At 43.8% G+C, this 18,462-nt stretch overlaps 1 protein-coding gene across 1 annotated transcript in view; it reads right to left on the reverse strand.

The window, feature by feature from the left end:
• LOC310810042 (ubiquitin carboxyl-terminal hydrolase 43-like) overlaps positions 1–16,430 on the reverse strand; it is a gene marked incomplete at its 5' end in the record, with an annotated part of 65,103 nt that extends 48,673 nt beyond the window's left edge. The window contains 2 exons of the mRNA XM_083677634.1: positions 9,403–9,552; positions 15,807–16,430. Of these exons, the coding sequence (XP_083533760.1) occupies positions 9,403–9,552; positions 15,807–16,430 (774 nt within the window). The remainder of the gene's footprint in view (positions 1–9,402; positions 9,553–15,806) is intronic.
• Between the last annotated feature and the right edge of the window lie 2,032 nt (positions 16,431–18,462).

Genomic DNA, 18,462 nt, shown 5'->3' on the forward strand with positions numbered 1-18,462 from the left:
GATGAGTGATGATGGCACGGTAGTCGCTTAAAGGAAATCATCATCATGCTAATGCGTATGCATGAGTAAAGAAGTTTCATTACCCTTCTGTAATCACAAAGCTGAGTTCGGCTAGGTAGATAACACACCCTCCACTGCCCCTCTCATCTGTCCTTTTAGTAGTTTTGTTTCTATGGCAATACAAAACCAGCTGAAAGACGAGGAAGGAAAACAGGTCTTTTCGTTACACGTGTCTTTCAGAGCCGAGAAAAGGCTGGGGAGCATTTTCATCTCAACATTAGCTCTCTTAACGCGTTTTGGGTGTTGAATATTATATTATGACTTTGTGAAATGAGTCATAAGAGTCTCCTAAACGGATTTTCCTTTAAGAGGCAGAAGCGGAGGCAGAGAGGGAAATTAATTCTAAAGAAGGGAGGTGGGTCTTCTGAGCTGATGAGGTTTAGAGCTGGGCTGCCAACACTGTGGGTGACAGGCGGGAGACAACTGACATGGCAGATATAAATTAGGAAATACCAGTTACAATTCCTACAAACTACCTTTGTGTGATGCATTGTACATATTTTCGAGAGACACGTCTATGTTTAAAACGCTATGAACTGTTACGAAAGCTTATTCAGCAAGTCTTACAATGCATTTCATAGGCCCTAATTTGCTTCCGCTAAAGAGCGCTGCGACACACTAAGCTTTAGTGGCCATGGCCGCAAATTTGGTCAGCACAGTTTCAGTTACCGTAGAGGCGGAGGGCAGGTCTCCGGCAATGAGTGGGTGGTGATAACTGAATATGACAATGAAGATGTCCATTATCCTCGCCAATCTTTAACCTGAACAGAAATACAGAGGAAGGCCTGGACGCTGACAATGCACACTGATCCCAATGATCAGTTGGGGCTATCATGCGTGGGGAGTAGCCTTACATAGGAAGAAGTGAAATTTGACAACTTTCAGGATGATTCTAACAACCGTCTTTGTAGTTTGTGCATAAAGGCTCTCCAAAACATTTTTTTTACGAAGTAGGTATGCATATTTTCCTGTAATCTATACAGTATACAATGTTTACGATATTATCCTATTTGATTTTATACCCTATCAAAGACAAGCACGGTTGCGTGAGTTCATCAGTAATTGGCACAGAGCACGGAGGCTATGGATGTATGCAACACTGGTCATTCATTTTAGTGCATAACACTCTTAATCAAATTGGTGCCTTACTGTATGTGTGATAAAGGTTGTGATGAATGCATTCGACACAGGTGGTTCAGGGGAAAAGGCCTTGAGGAGATACTGTACATACTGTACATGAAAGTAAAGTGAAAATGTTACAGGGATCTATCTTATATTCTACCTTAGAAAGCTTTTACAGGGATCTATCTCAGAATTCTATCTTATATTCTACCTTAGAAAGCTTTTACAGGGATCTATCTCAGAATTCTATCTTATATTCTACCTTAGAAAGCTTTTACAGGGATCTATCTCAGAATTCTATCTTATATTCTACCTTAGAAAGCTTTTACAGGGATCTATCTCAGAATTCTATCTTATTTTCTACCTTAGAAAGCTTTTACAGGGATCTATCTCAGAATTCTAACTTGTATTCTATCTTAGAAAGCTTTCGTCAACTTTATGATTATACCCTTCTGCAGGTAGACTTGGAGGAGACAATAACCACTGATGTGGTGGCTCAGCGACAGGGCAGAGCAGACCCGCACTGTATATAGAAATGTCCTTAACTGCTCCTTAAACCTTGAGTGATACATTGGGGCAGTCAGACAGTTAGAGCTTAATTGTGTCTGTGCCAGAGAGAGAACCCCGGCAGACTGCAGATAAATTCAAAAGGTCCTTTTTCAAGAACAGTGCTCCTGGCAAAGGGAGGTACGGTCTCAAATGAAACCTCAGTGAGCAGTCAACAATTGACTGATTACCCACACACAGAGAAACACACTCACACACTCACAAGCATGCGCACATGCACACAGGCACGCACACACAGGCACACACACACACACACACACACACACACACACACACACACACACACACACACACACACACACACACACACACATTTGGGTCTCAGTCCAGCACATACACACTCCCTCTGCCCCTGTGGAGTAGCCGGTGCAGAACTTGAGCCCAGCACGTCCAGCCGATCAACACTAATCCAGGTTAGAGGTCAAATGGAGAACACAAACACAGAGCGGTCATGTTGGGACCCTTGCCTCCATGCTGCTTTTCCAGCTGGGTGGCTCTGAGCCACAGGAAGCCATTTCTGTTCAACAGAGCAGACAGAATCAAAGGCGGGGGAGAGGAAATACACACACACACACACCAAAGGTGGGGGAGAGGACACACACTCACACACACACACACACACACACACACACACACACACAGAGAGGCACAATAGGACCCACCACACCCAGCCTAGCCCTGACTGGGAAGCACTGACCACACATGCAGCCTTGTGCTGGGCTGGTGGTTGGTGCATTACTCCATGCTGCTGTGGATGAGTATTGGTGGTTGGTTTGAGGAGGAACCAGACCTCTAGTGAGAACCAGACCTCTAGTGAGAACCAGGCCTCTAGTGAGAACCAGGCCTTTAGTGAGAACCAGGCCTTTAGTGAGACTCAGTCCCCCTCCTCTGTGGTCACAGCACCCGCCACCATCTCTTATGAAGAGGGAGGGAGAAATAAATGAGGAGAAGACGTAGATTCATAAGTTGTGAGGTCAGTGTCTTTCTGAGATGTGATTGTTCTCTGTTTGGCCGGCTGAGGAATGAGTGCTGGACATGTGTCCTCATTTGACCCTGGGGAATGAGTGCTGGACATGTGTCCTCATTTGACCCTGGGGAATGTTCTTCACACTGTCCCACTCTGTTGCTGAGAGCCAATGGAGCTAGCCTTCAGTGCTACACTACCTCTTCCTGGCTCTATCATGAGTACCATCCTCCTCTTATTTGTCCCGAGAATGAACCCCGTCTGTACACATGCACTGTGCCTTTTCTCTCTCCCACCCCACCCCCTCTTCTCTGGAGTAGGTTGGACCAGCTCAAATCTCTAAAAAGTAGTTTTTGACTGTCCTTGTTTTTGCAGTGAGAGCGCTGACTGTATTTCATACACAGTCTTTTCCAGTTCAGTCTCTATGGGAAACAACTCTATTTCCAAAACTGCACCTTGTTCTCAAATAAACACATTTGCAAATCAGACAAAATTATTTAAATAACAAAGATAGCAGCAATTGTTGTAGTGTGCTGTATCCGCAACAGTGCTGTTCTTGACTGAAGGCCTGCCTATGTGATGGTCTGTCACTACCCCTTCAGGCTTCCCCTCCCACAGCCACAGTGTCGTACAGAGCCCAACACAGTCCAGTCTCACCTCTCTCTCTCTCTTCACTGGCAGCGCCCAACAAGCGCCTCTTTCTTCCTGCTTACAAAGGGCCGCATTCATGACACAGAGAGAGAGCTTCACACCAGCGCTGTTTCCTAAGTGATAAACGATCAACAAACCAAATGGGAATGCCAGCAATGAGAGCCCACGGGGTGTCTGCAGTGTGTGTGTGTGTGTGTGTGTGTGTGCGTGTGTGTGTGTGCGTGTGCGTGTGGTGTGTGTGTGCGTGTGGTGTGTGTGTGTGTGTGAGTGTGGTGTGTGTGTGTGTGGTGTATGTGTGCGTGGTGTGTGTGTGCGTGCGTGTGTGCATGTGTGTGTGTGTGAGCGTGAGTTTGAGAGAGTGTGGGGTTGTTATCGTCCATTAAAACTCAATACCACAATACAGCGTTTCCAAATGCAAACCACCGTGACACTGTGTGGGCGACTATGTTGAGTGAGGGAATTCCCCTCTTTTCCTCTGGGTCTTCTGTGCTACTGCTAAGTGACTGAACACGTGCCGAAAAACAATTAGTGTAGCCCCACAGGGCCCCGGCCGGGTTATAGCGGTAGCTCGTCTGGCTGTGTGTGTGTGGGGGGGGGGGGACTGAGACGTGCGTGGACTGGTAAAGCGGACGCCTCCTCCCATCACCCTCTCTGTGACCCGGGATGACTCCACAGGCACTGCAGTGCAGGAGCTGCAGAGCTCCACAACAAACAGGACACAACAAACCGAACTCCTCAGAACTCTCGTTTTCAAGCCCTATTCTGACATCAACAAGGGCAGACGCATTTGCATTTGGACTTTCTTGTTGGTGACGCGGGGATAAACACATTTAGATGTGATAGGTGCTGTGAAGAGATGGGGAGACCTTTCTTTATGGAATCAGTCACCCCAGTGAGGCTCGTAAAAAAGTAAATTCCTCTTAAGGGAGCTCTTTGGTGGGCAGTAGACTGAAATGGATTCACACTACTGTATACTCCTACACAGGGCTCTGTAAAGACCTATAAAAGGGATGAGTGAGACTAAGGGAGGGGGCAGACTGTGTGAGTCAGGGGGAGGGAGGGAGAGTGGGGAGTGAGCAGGAAGGCAGAGAATAGCAGGGTAAATCCCATTAGGAGAGAGAGTAGTGTACAGTATGAGTGCTGCTGGGATTATTTCCCTGGCTCTGGGCTCCGGCCTATCAGGCCACATGTTTTCATGCTGATAAAAATGATGTCCATGACAACGCCGGTGTCTGTGTGGTCCTCTCACTGGCTGATGGGAGGGGGTCTGGACGAACATAAGAGGCAACTGTCATGAGAGATTTTCTGCTCTGGACAGAGACCACAATGTTAGTGTGTGTGTGTGTGTGTGTGTGTGTGTGTGTGTGTGTGTGTGTGTGTGTGTGTGTGTGTGTGTGTGTGTGCCTGTGTGTATGTGTGTGTGTGTGTGTGTGTGTGTGTGTGTGTGTGTGTGTGTGTGTGTGTGTGTGTCAGGGGGCACTTATTTATATACAGCATATGCTGTTGTTACAGTTATCCAGCATGACAAGCTTGCCTCTCAAAAGCGTCTGTAATAAGGACATTAAATAAAATTGCAATGTAATGTAATGTAATGATTGTCATTGTTCAGATCTTCATCTTGGCAGTAAACTAAGTCAGAGTCAGGACAGACTAGCTGAAAGACTTGAACCAAAAAGTTGGAGCACAACTCTGACACCTGCCGACCTCTAAGACCCACTTGAGGGTAGTGAGCACAAGGTACATCATCATAGATACACAGAAAACACCAAAAGATGTTTAGCATTACAAACGTGTCAAGCAGTAATACTAACAGAGACACAACAGCCGTAGTGTAGCTTGTACAGTAACTTGTGAGCTGGTGTAACACTTAAATAAATGGTCAATTCCTTACCATTGTACTGTATAGTTCGCCAAAAGGCTTCCCCCATTCGATGCTGGTCTTTGGATGTTGCGTTGCTTGTTGGGATAGTACAAAGGAGGGTTGCATTATTTGAGTTTTGGTTCCGCCTGCAGTGCACCAACTCCTGTGTGTCCCTGACCCACATAGCCTAAGACTTAAAACCGCCATTTGTTTACGACAGTCTTATCATTATCTTTGTATGTTTCTTTGAATTATTAAATTATTATTATTATTATTATAGCTTGTCTGTAACTTAGAGTCAGGCATAAGTGTCTGTACTCACGCAGGGATGAGTAAATATGTTTTATATTATTCATCTTATGGAGTCAGATATATCCTCATCTTAACTTGTGTCACTCATGTGACCACTATTACAGTATGCAGAGTCTGTTTTATCATGTCCATAACCGTCCCAAAGTTTATTAGGGAATAACTGTACAGCTCTTTCTCACTATTGCGTGTACTTTTCTTCTCTTCAGTGTCAATTGATTCCTCGATGAGCTAAATGGCTTTGCTGTCTATCAGTATTAATAGCTTTGACATTAACAAGGACATGCAGATATGATTTCTAGGCCAGGTTAATAATGACTTCACACACTTTCCATTTCAGAGGATATGAAGTGTGATTCCTATGCCTGTCCTCACAGGGGGAACATAGAGAGCAAGTGTGAATTACCAAGTATAAGCAGTGGGCCTCTGGGGGGAAGTGAATGGGGGGGGGCTTATTCAACAGTCAGGGCAGAAAGGTCAGCCATTATTGACGTTTAAATCAGACTAATGCATACATGATGAAGCGAGACACAACACAACACCAGGGCCTATACTGTTGCCATGGTGAAAGAGGAGGCTCTGGGACTGAGGGTTATCCAATCAGAGAAGAGGAATCCCTCACAAAATGATAATGACTTTGTATGAACAGTTGAAGGGTCTCATCGGGAAGAGGGGTAAAGGTTTGGAGGTGAGACTGGGGAAGATTATCAAATGTGTAGCCTATATCTAGCACAAAGGTGTGTCAAAACAATGAGGCTGAACAACGCCCTGTCAAATCTGAGAGCAGGTTTTCGTCCCTCACACCAACTGTTTTCTTGGGTGTTAACAAAGTGTGGCGACTTTTTCCTGGACGTGTCACAGACTTATAATGACAGGCCTTATCACCAGTCCTCCAGCCCCAGCCTCCTGTGATGTTCTCTGGGGCCTCATACAGACAGAGACACAGTCCAGACACCCCCTTGCCCCCCCCACCCCACCCCACCACCCCCATGTGCCCTCTGTTCCAGCACTAAAGGGCAACTCATCTCAGACCAAGACTGAAGCTTTGATCTTGTAATATCAGATAGCCACTGCATTCTGTATATGCCAAGATAAACAAATGGAGAGTTGGAGAGATAGGAGACAGGAGGGAGTGTCGACAAAAATATGCAGGGAAAAAGAGGGAGGAGGATAGACAGAGAGATAGAGAGAGAGAGTGTGAGTGAGGGGGCTGACAGCAAACAGACAGTCTTAATGGCTCAATGAACTGAGGCACACACAAATGCTCACTGTCACACACACACACACACACACACACACACACACACACACACACACCCACATTAGTCACAGAGTCACTTACACACATCCATGCACCCATGCACGCAAGAACACACCCACCCACAAACATGAACACCAACACCCACACACTGAGCAGCTCGCACTGACAACTGCATCTCCAAACATCTGTCTTCTGTCTATCCCTTGCTTGTACGGTACGTCCTTATGAAGCTAAGTGTGTGAGTTAGGTTAACTTCAACAGACCACAGGTTTGCTCTTCTGCTAATTCAAAGATACAGTGTCAAGTTCAATTGCAGGGGCAAAGAGCAAACTGTGTTTTAGCCAGGACAGGAGCCAGGCCTTAACCACCGCCACACCCATGGCTTCATTATGGTCCAGGTTTTGTCACGCTGCAAGCTGTGCTCATGGTCCAGAACACTGCACCATTTACCCCCCCAAAACCTTTGTAAAAAAAAGTTTAAATGGCAGACATGGCCAAATATGGTTATTCATGTGTGCACATACCCATTTGGTTAAGACATACAAATAAAGTGATGTATTGCCTTGGGAGTCTGAGATTTACAGTAAATTCCCCTATACAAGAATAGCTAGGATGATACAACAGTATAAATCATTGGAGTTATGCCTCCGGGAACAGGGACACTGATAGTGTGTAGATTTATTTGCGATGACTCACAGCAAATTTAGCACTTTTTATAAATCATTCCATTGGTTATCACCCTGATAACACTGCAAAAGAAATGTATAAAATATGTTTTTTTAATAATACATAAAATTCCCAGCTAATAGCTCACAGTGGAACAGATCAAAGTCCTATTTGGGGGGTGTCACGCTTCAGCATGCCCAAAGGCCTCCCTTGAGGAGGAGGCAGCAGCATGCAAGGAAGGTATCAAACAGCAAATCACCACACTTTTAATCTACATGTCCTCAGGCACCACAGTAGACGTGGTGCAAAGTTGCACATCTTTGATAGCAGCACCAGTCTCAATTGTGGCATTTACAGTAGCATAGAGCTAGTCGACATAGACCTATGACTCCCCCTCACAACAGACATACAGACAAACAAGCAGGTAAGTCTCTCAAACAAATCCAGAAATATGTCTGTGTCAATTGATGCCAACCAAGTGAGAAAGCTAGATCAAATTCCTCTTAAGACTTAAACTTTCACGTCCCAAACGTCAAATCCTTCACTTGACTTCTGACTGAAGCGATACAAAGTGCTTTAAATCGAAACAGAGCAGTTAGCAACACAAGCTGGAGGGAGGATAAGTCAACTGTGTATCTGTGATGTGGTCCTACTGTTATATTGAAGCACAGAAGAGAAGAAAACATGCATCGCAGCTACTTTCCAATCACACCCCTTCAGGCTCTATCAGAGTCACAGTATAAGATAATAATAGAGTGCTTATTGAGGCCAGCAAAGAAAAAGATTATATAGGTACTATGGGTTAGGGCTAAAAACGTCACGATAGGGTGCAAACGTTCAATTTTTCAGCTGGATGGCCTTCTCTCATCCACACTGATGTAAAAAGGTTCTCAATTAAACTGATTTCTATCATAATTGGCGACAAGATTTTATATTTTGGTGATATGAAACAAAAGTGATAACTGAAAAATCGTCCATTAACAGTTGAAGTTTATTTTTCATACTGAACAGCAGAGAGATGCATTTACAGTGCAAACCTGGTCAAGCACCAGTAGCTGGCTGCCTAAACCAGCTTCAAAAGTTGTGCTAAAAGATGTCTGTTAAACTCCGCCCATTTACTTTTTAGAAACCAATTGGATTTATCTGCCTGCCCTAAACCAATAGGATTCTTTCTGCCCTTAAAACAATGTTCACTACACTTTATGTCAGCCTGCAACAGAAGGGGGTCACAATAAACATGAGGTAAGTTTCCCAGTAACTGTAACTATCTACCATACCTGTGACGAGGAAAGAAACATGCAAGCTGGCCAAGTGGTTTGATATGTCTCAACTATTGCTGCAGAGATTTGGCTAACACTATTGCAAATGTGGTACAGTACGGTGACTGTATCGACCACTGCATAAACGTCCAGCTGATTTAGCCTCATGTGTCATTGATTAGATATGGTTGAATTTACGTGTAGAGACACTAATATGTTATCGACCAATAGCCTATGTGGATGTGGAAAATCTGTTCTGACTGCCCTCGACCATGTTACATCAGATAATAGTTGATATGATTTGATATTAACCACAAAATAACGACAGCGTTTTCAATGCAAATCAAATTCACAACATTCACAGAGACTATTGTGACGCTTAATGATAACAACCTATAGGAGAGCTGAACAGACTTTGAACGGTATTTCTTACGTAGGTGGTCTGTAACTTGGAGGGCAAATCTGAAGGCTTGACTGAAAGCTTTTGCAAGAGCCAGGAGAATCTCGCAGATATTCTGTACTTAATTCAAGGCTGGGAGAAGATGACTTGTGTCTAGAGGTCGCAGGGTTCAGCCATTGTGAATGTGTGTCACTGAAGGCCTACCCATAGAAACAGAACTCATAGAATGGAAATAGCCCATCAGACTATAGACAAACCAAATAAGGTCTGACACACTCTTACCTTGCCTGGAGCTTTGGCCATGTTGTTGTTGTTGCTGCAGGAGGACAGGTTGACGTCCTCGTGAACACGGTCCAGGAGCCAGAGAAGGAACTCCAGGGCATCATGTTGGGAATTTCCTCTGAATTGTGATCCATACTTGGACACTATAGTCTGGAGAGAGGGAAAATGAGAGTCACATTGTCAATAGAATAGAATAGAATAGAATCGAATAGAATAAATCAAAGATTCAATATGTAATCTTGCCCACTGTTTATTGGAGCAATGTATAGTAAAACTGTGATGTAGAAATTGGTGAATGAGTGTGTCTTCAATAAACCAGGAAAACAGATTAGCTGCTGTTGTTTTAATAAGCATCTTTGGATACATTTATGTAATTCAAGTAGAATACAGTGCTTATACCACACAGTACTGTAAAACTTGCCTAAACGCATGAATCACCTTCGGATAATCCGACAATTCTGCATACAGTACAATTGAAAAACAATAACAGCAGTAGGCTAATTCAGTTCAAAATCTGACAGTTTGTAATGCAATGGGGAGCAGCTGGAATACCCAAATTGCATTACCTTGCAAAGCTATCAGTTTATTCTGAGCCAATCTTGCCTACATAGAAATATGAAACACACGCAGTGCAATATATTCACTGATTTGGGTAACTGAGATGCGTTAGTTGGTACAGTACACGCAGGATTCCTTCCTCCAAAAGCTCTGTTGTTTTTCCAGTACTAAAGTGCAGACAGTAAGTGGACCCACACTGTGTCAATCACAGGCTCAAAACTCTCTCTCGCCACAGTGCACTGATCAGAAGGGATTCCTGAATTGCAAATTTGCACTAATGCTCTTCACGCTTCCCTCGTCGCCCGCGCTCTGAGACAAAGCTATTTCAGGTCCTGGGCAGAATATTCTCCAAACACTTGAAGCCCAATCAGAAGTGACCTTGGATTGCTGAAACTGAACCCCACGGTGTCTCTGACTCACATTCAGTTATTCAAAAAACCTTTGACTCACACACACACAACTTGAAATACTGATAGCCTATGAACTTTAGTAACAGTTTTGAAGAGTTCTTCTTTTCTTTGTAAGAGCCCAACATCAAAACAAAGACATTCCTAGTGATCACCGTGCCACAAGAAAAGTAGATTGAGGAATACACACAGTAAGCCCACGCTGAACACAACATAGTGCCAAATCTGTGATTTAAGAGTATGAGTGGCACACGACTCAATTAAGCAGGAATTAACCGTGTGAACTGCAGCTGGCTGCCTGGAGGAGCTGTAGCAGTAATGAGAGATTATAGAGAGGACAGACGCCTGTGATCATTGCTTAATAATCCCCTAATATCAGCCACACACTGCACAGTACCAGTCTATCATAAGCCTAGCTATCCTATCATCACAGAGTGGTTGGTTAGTACCGTGCAACCTGCATGATAAAACAGTGGGGCGGGAGTGGGAGGAGGAACTGCTTCTGCTGCAACTTATCATCAAAGTAGTTATTCAGCTGAGCGTTGTACAAAGTGAACACTAAGTTCATAAGCAGAGGGGAAACTAATGATGGGTAGTTTTGGGGACAGCAGCTTCTTGATGTTGTCTTCATTCCTGTCCTTCTCTGAGTCTCAGACACAAAAAAGCAAAGGAGAGGTGTCTACCCACCAAGCCTGTCCAGGGCCCACACATTTGTACAAACCATGGTCACAACGATGATGACATCACAATCATAGCCATTTAGTCCAAGTTGTGCAGACAATGCCGTTGTCTAGTTCTTCCAGTGCCACCAGCAACAGCGTGTTCGATTGTGTCCAGAAAGAAATCGCAGTATGACATAATTGGCTCTTGAAGACTGGAAGGCCAGTTGTGGCATAAACAATGAAGTCTACAGTACATTGCATAGTACAGTTTTCAATGTCTATCATTGGGAGGGGCAAGGTGTACAATTGAGGCAAAACTGTCTAGAATTTAGGAAAGGGAGACATGTTCTCCTAATAATGGGTTGTGAGGTTTTTCTGTGTTGTATAACCTCTTTGCAGGAGAAACAATAGTGGAGTGCAACGTCCTCTGAATGTACTCTGTCTGAGAAAGTGCCTAAGACTCAATGGTCCTTTTCTAGAGTATAACATTAAAACATTAAACAATGAACTCCAAGGACATATAATGCTATAATTGTAAGATGTCGCTACTTGCAGTTCTCCCAAGATAATTACAGTAATCATTGTCAGTGTCCAAACGTGGCAATAGCCTCAGAGACATAATTAATACTGCAGATGAGATCCTGTCATTGTTTTCTATGTGACAGCCACATTAGCCATTTCAATCTAGTCATATCTCGAGAGGTCATATTTATTTGATTAGATTTATCTTTTGGGTAAAACAAAGTGTACAGTTAAAAAGTACAGAGCCCATATGATAACACATGAAAGCATTATACAGCACTTATTTCCAGTGTGGTCTTTGTGATCTCACTGTGTTACACGTGTCAGGTTGCAGTAGTGAGGTTAGTAGACTGCATCAGGCATACAGTAGACTGCACCAGGCATACAGTAGACTGTACCAGGCATACAGTAGACTGCACCAGGCATACAGTAGACTGCACCAGGCATACAGTAGACTATACCAGGCATACAGTAGACTGCACCAGGCATACAGTAGACTGCACCAGGCATACAGTAGGCTACACCAGGCATACAGTAGACTGCACCAGGCATACAGTAGACTGCACCAGGCATACAGTAGACTACACCAGGCATACAGTAGACTGCACCAGGCATACAGTAGACTGCACCAGGCATACAGCTGACTGTACCAGGCATACAGTAGACTACACCAGGCATACAGTAGACTGCACCAGGCATACAGTAGACTGTACCAGGCATTCTTGAAACCGACATCAGTTAATCATTAAGGGCCAGCTTGGAGACCCCAAATATTGACGCATTCTTGAAAGCTAGCGTCACTGTCACCATGATGAGGTCATCACAAAAACATGTCAATCACTGAAATGCCTTAGCCTCCCAACAAGTTCAGATAGTTAATCTATGTAGGAAGAACGGACTAGGGAGGCATCCATCCCTGCCCTAGCCCCTGTCCTAGGCCTCTCTCCATGTTATGGTAACCCATAGACAAGTTGTTGCTGAGTAATTGTTTGAGTTTCTGTCCATGGTCAGACCCTGCTCAGGCCCCGTCTGTGCAAACACTGAAATCTACCATGAACACCGTAGACCAGGACACACTGTCAGTTCCCCTTTAAAAACATCTGTTCTTGACCTGGTACAGTCAGCGCGGACCCCTCGGATTGGACCGTGACAGGCAGGACAGGACATGATGACTGAGAAAAATTCCAAAGTCGCCGGCAGTGCTTAACCTTCAATAAAACATTTACGTAACCCCCCCCCCCCCCTCTTTTTTCCCTCCACGTCTCCTGTCATGCCAGGTGCTACTGGAATGCGGCATAGTGCCAATCATTCTGCTGTAAATCTTTGTTTTGTTTTTCCCCTGTCTGTGACTATTCTGCCGACCAACCCAAGAGGATATCGAGACAGATCATCGTTCACTGAGGGGAACTTTTTCTTTTGATAAACCAAGGGCATTTGTACATTCACTGTCCATTCAAAAGACAAGGCAGCTGATAATGAGGATTAAAAAGTGTCCTCTTGCATTGTGTTGCCCCTTTCCATCATTTTCATATCTAACTTTACACAGTGCATATTAATTAGCATGTGCAAATTGCATAGGCTCAGTTATTCCATTAAATCGGTAATTGGTTTTCGTTACTGTAAACATGGACTACTTGACAGTTTATGTACACTGTCATTGTTATAAGGTGCGGCCTGTACCTTAGTATGTATTGTGCTGCATTTTTATCACCTTCATTCACCTTTATTCTCAGGTCATTGACAGAGTGCATAAAGATGTGTTTGTGTGAGGCACTGGAGTTCCAATGGTTAGACGTGCTTCTTCTTGTCCTCCTACTTGGCTGTTCTTTTTCAACGCCATTCATTATCGCCTTGGACTCGGAATGACATGTGGAGTGATCGATAATTATGATAATTATGTTAACTGTGCTCCGTGTTAATTACGAAGTGGAACATTTAAATGACGGGGTAAGGTTTTAGAATGATGGTTTATAAAGGGTTTGTGTTGTCTGATGCTCCCGGTGATGGCCTTGAGGGCTCATTCTTCCTCTCAGACAGAGGCCTGACAGCCATTTGATGACTTCATAATGATTCAAGACAGCTGCGGTGTTACTTAAGAGCCAATTTTAGACGGCCTAGACGTGAACTTAGTAGCCCTTATGATCACCGAACCACAGCCAAGGCGCACCCAGCAAACATCTCATCACGTGAGAGAAGGAGTTGAGCGTTTTTTCCACAAAGGCTATCTTGAGATATTGACTATCCTGATTCCATGTTATTCGCTTAGATTGTTGTGCTTAAAGGATTTGATATGAAAGACCCATGGGATGTGACCATACAGGGTGGGGTGTTGGGTAGGATGTCCAAAGAAATGGGAGAGATGAACTTTTTTGGAAGAGAGAGAAACGTCACTGCTCTAAAATTGTGCTGTGATCACAGAACACTGGGCCAGTAAAAAAAAACAACCACAAAGTAACAGAGTTACGATTGATTCTTACCTGAGACCTGTCTGACAGGCAGTGCGCCACTGACTGCACAATAAAGGTAATATAATCTGTGGATATAATTGTTGGCAACTCTCTCCATCAGCTACTTATGGCTACTCAGCAAAAACGTCACCAACAACCCCTCTAACTTCCAGTACATTACACTAAGAGGAAGGGGTGGCAGTTAGATTGAGTCTTTGGATTTCTGCAATACAGGGCCAGGGAGTGCCAGTAGCTAAAGTATTCTTACACCCCCGAAGAGCAATTAGCATTTCCAAGAATAAATCCATTGTGATTTTTTTTTCCTTTTTCCTTCAACTATATGGCTCACAGAAAACCAGGGGAAAGTGCTGCAGGCGCAGGAGTGTGATGATTATTGTGGGGTTTTTCTCCTAAAGAGGGCAGGGTCAGAAACCCTTGATGGGACCTGATACGCTACTGTCGCAAATGATCCACAAGAAACGTAAACAGTGGCTTTTAACATTATCAGGCCAACCCAAACTGTACTACTCTGTGCGGGCCCCTCATTGAGTACCGCACGGAATTGAACATATAGACCGATAGTCTGGAAATGGCTTCAGTGACTTTACACATTACAGGGCTGACCTGAACCATACCGTGCTGGCTCATATACTGTATCACTATAGGATGTATAACCAGTCATTGGTAGGCCAGCCCAGCTCAGCTCAGCTTGGTTTGGCTGGAGTGTACAGTAGTTAGGATAGGTTAGGATAGTAGGATAGTTAGGATAGTAGTTAGGATAGTAGTTAGGATAAGTTAGGATAGTAGTTAGGGTATCTGATTCCTTTAGTGCAGAGTGCTTCCTCAAAGTTTTTACTATTCAAAGCCCTAACCCACTGTAATGTAAGAATAACTTAAAAGGTCACAGCCATGTAAAAAGGTGTGATTCATGCTCATTACACCTGTGAATGGGACATTTCAGGCACATTTGGCCAAAACTGTCATACCAGCCTTATACTCAATACACAATGGCAATCAAAAAGTCCAGTCCATCACACACACACACACACACACATTTGTATTGTTCACAAGGTTGTTTCTTTAGAATCAGTACAGTAGGCCCATTGTCTACGTTCAAGGTTCTTGTGTTCAGTGTGACTGACTGGCTGACGGAACAGAGTGCAGACACAGCACTCCAGCCAGGCACCTGGTAACCCCATGCCCTCAGACTCTGGTGACATGCTGTGCCAGCCACCTCATTAGCATGTGGTGAACTAAGCCTTCTCTTCTGGTTAAGGCACACACTTCTCATACAGTTTTGGGAGGCCCTCTTCAACATGTCTCTGATGATGCAACGTGTCATAATTTACAATATGATAATACTATGCTTTCTTAGGACTTAGCAGACCTATCAAGTAACACTTTACACAGTTTTGATTACTATGGAATTATTCATGTAAATACAGTGTTGTAGGTTTATTAATTATCGTACTTATTGTTACACCAGTGTAATCAGACTTGTTACACTGTATTTACAGGTATAAACAGCAATTTGACCACTGTAAAATATAAGTTATATTACTTTTGTTTTGAGATTTCACATCAAATCTAGGGCAAGGTGCAATCACGGTATTGCACGCACCTGTATCTCAGGTGGCACGACAGCAATTATCTCGACTTCTCCCCTTGGACTATGACCGCGGTTGTAACCCACAACATTGTAGCAGCAGCGTACTACATATTGCTCCAGTTTCGATTCCTTGACGGCCAAAAGACCAGTCACAAACCCTCACAATTACTTTTTGAATACTGGTAATAGGCTACGGTACCTTGAACTCCACTGACAGTTGCGGAGTGTATTCCAAAGTCCACAGTGCCCTAACAAGTGATGCCAACTGTTCGGTCACTTCACCCTTGGCATGGTGAATTTCTTCACTTTTAACAATCCCATTAATTCTCCTTTGACTCAAATCCACCTTGTATCGGTCCAAGCCGAGATACTCTGCCAGCAAGTCAGTGTTGCTCAAGCACTGGACTACGGCATTCATGAAACAGGTGTTCCCGTGGTTTTTCAGACCCAGCACACCTGGAATTTTGTCCCCGTAGCACCACAAAAGCCTGTCTCTCACCGAACAGCGAGAAGACGTTGTCGAAGTCTTTTTAACTACATGATCTCCAGTAACATGGGCTTCCTCTTTGAAATTTCCTGAGTTGGCACTGAGTGTGCAAGGTGTACCGTCCCCAAACCCTCCATCGTCGTCCTCCGCGTCCGGCGCGCCAACGTCGCCAAAGTGGGTGAAAGTGCCCAAAGTTTTTATCATTTTGTTCATAAAATTCCCAACTGACTTGAGTGATTTCTTTCGAAAAAGCCGTCCCGGTTTCTGTTTCTTTTCTTTGAGCTTGGCTACCTTGGTAGTCGTTGTTTCTTCCCTTACTTTACTTTGTTTCTCCATGGCTTTATATTACTCTGCCGATGTGTAAGAATTCTGGTATTAACTCCGATGCCAATATGTCACTTTTCTGCCGAAATTTCCCACCCGGGTACCGTGAGGACAATACACAAGCACACAGAGGTGACACCATCGCGGAGCCAAGGCACATCAACACATAACGCTTCGGTCCAGGCAGTAAACGTGTTTCATACATTCCTACACTTACTCCAAGCATTCATGACTGTGGACAGTGAAACTTGACACAACCTACACTTATACACCATATTCAACATTCCACACAAGGTAGTGTCTTCTACTATCAGTTGCAGCCGAAGAACGCGCGCTTCCCATCGCTACGAATTTCGCATCGGGAGAGGCGTGTATTCTAGATGTATATTGTGAGACTATTCCCTCCCACTTTGATTCCAGCGGGCCCTGATCATGTGAGTACTGTATGCTGATATAGTGCATCAAGCTGGCGCATCTATTCGGGAAAAAGTTAATCATGTACATGTTTATAATTTTCCTTAATTACAAATTATTTTCCCTGCTTCAGTTATTCAATGTTTACATTTTAAACATATTTTCTAATTGGCAGGGATATCGACAGCGTTTCTCTGAGGGCAGCACATCTCCAGATCAGACCAGGACATAATGTTCAAGTATTTTTAATACGTATTAGCCTATATTGATATGAATGGGTATGGGTTAGGTAGGGACTATAGAAGTAGCCGCGGTTATATCGCTTTCCCAATGTTGAGGAGCCCCCTGCTGTTTCATCTGGCATGATTAGTAGTTACTTGTGAGGTGCTAACCTGTAAAACTACACACACACACACACACACACACACAGACAGACAGACAGACAGACACACACACAAACACCATTCAGTGCAAAGGAAAGTCATTAAAAGCCCTGGCAGAAATGGAGAGACTGAAATATGTGGGCAAATTTTTTGCAATACTGAATAAAATAAAAACAGCCATCATCACAAATAAAGTTCACATGTTTTTTTTTGTTCATGACAAAAATATATTTAATAAAACATGTTTTCTCTAATGTTGGCTTATTAACATTAAATTAAAAATGTATTGGCAGTGATTAAAAACCTCCCAAGTCAAGACTATCTCTCCTCACCAGTGCTGGTCTGAGAGTCAGGGAGGAAGGGCACTCTGCCCAGGGTCTTGGGACGGGTGGGGGTACCACCACCGCAGTATGGCCCCATCTGCACTGGTGCTGATCACATACTTGTTGTAGGAGCAGATCCTCATGCTGGTGATGCTGCCACTGTGCCCAGTTTCAATGTGCGTCACTTCCCCCCCAACATCTTCACCAGCTTGTCATCGCCACACAAGGTAATACATTATACTGGGTTATCTTTTCATTTCATCTATTGTCAGTGCAGTACAACGGGAACAGTCTCTTATCTCAAAAAGCCTTGATGAGTGACATGTGTGAGACAATGGAGTGTTGTGGCATCTGCCTCTACTGGGAGAGAATAGATTTAAAAAGTGCTGACTGTGAACCACACCTGTCACAAAATGGTGTCCGTCGAGTGTCATGTGCATCCATTGATGGATCCTGAGAGGGAACGTTCCAGTTCTCTTATGGCAGCTTCCAGTAGCCAATCAGTCTCAAGAAACATACAGTAGGAGAGGTAATATTACAAGGCTTCATGTGCGGTACACAATGCTTTTTACAACATTGTAAAATAACCATATGAAGACCACAAATTAAACACCAAACAACAAAAATGTGTAAAAATCTGCCAAACTGTTTGCACATGCTCATTATCTTACAAACAATATTATGCGAACAGTCAGTCCTTGAAAACTGCTCAGTACTCATTATTCAGAGTTTCTAATGAATGCAACATTCATGATGTCAAAAACTGTCCTCTTCACCCGTTTTCAAAATAATATGCAGATGTGTATTGCGCACGCCAGCATTTTATGTCAGGAAAATTATTTTTTTTGCACTTTGAACTACTCCCTTGACTATCCCGTAATGAGTCTTCTACAGTCTGTAGGCAAATTGAAGCTGCTACCATCT

The sequence above is a fragment of the Argentina silus genome, assembly GCF_951799395.1.
Source record: "Argentina silus genome assembly, chromosome: 9".
In the NCBI taxonomy this organism is placed as follows: Eukaryota; Metazoa; Chordata; class Actinopteri; order Argentiniformes; family Argentinidae; genus Argentina; species Argentina silus.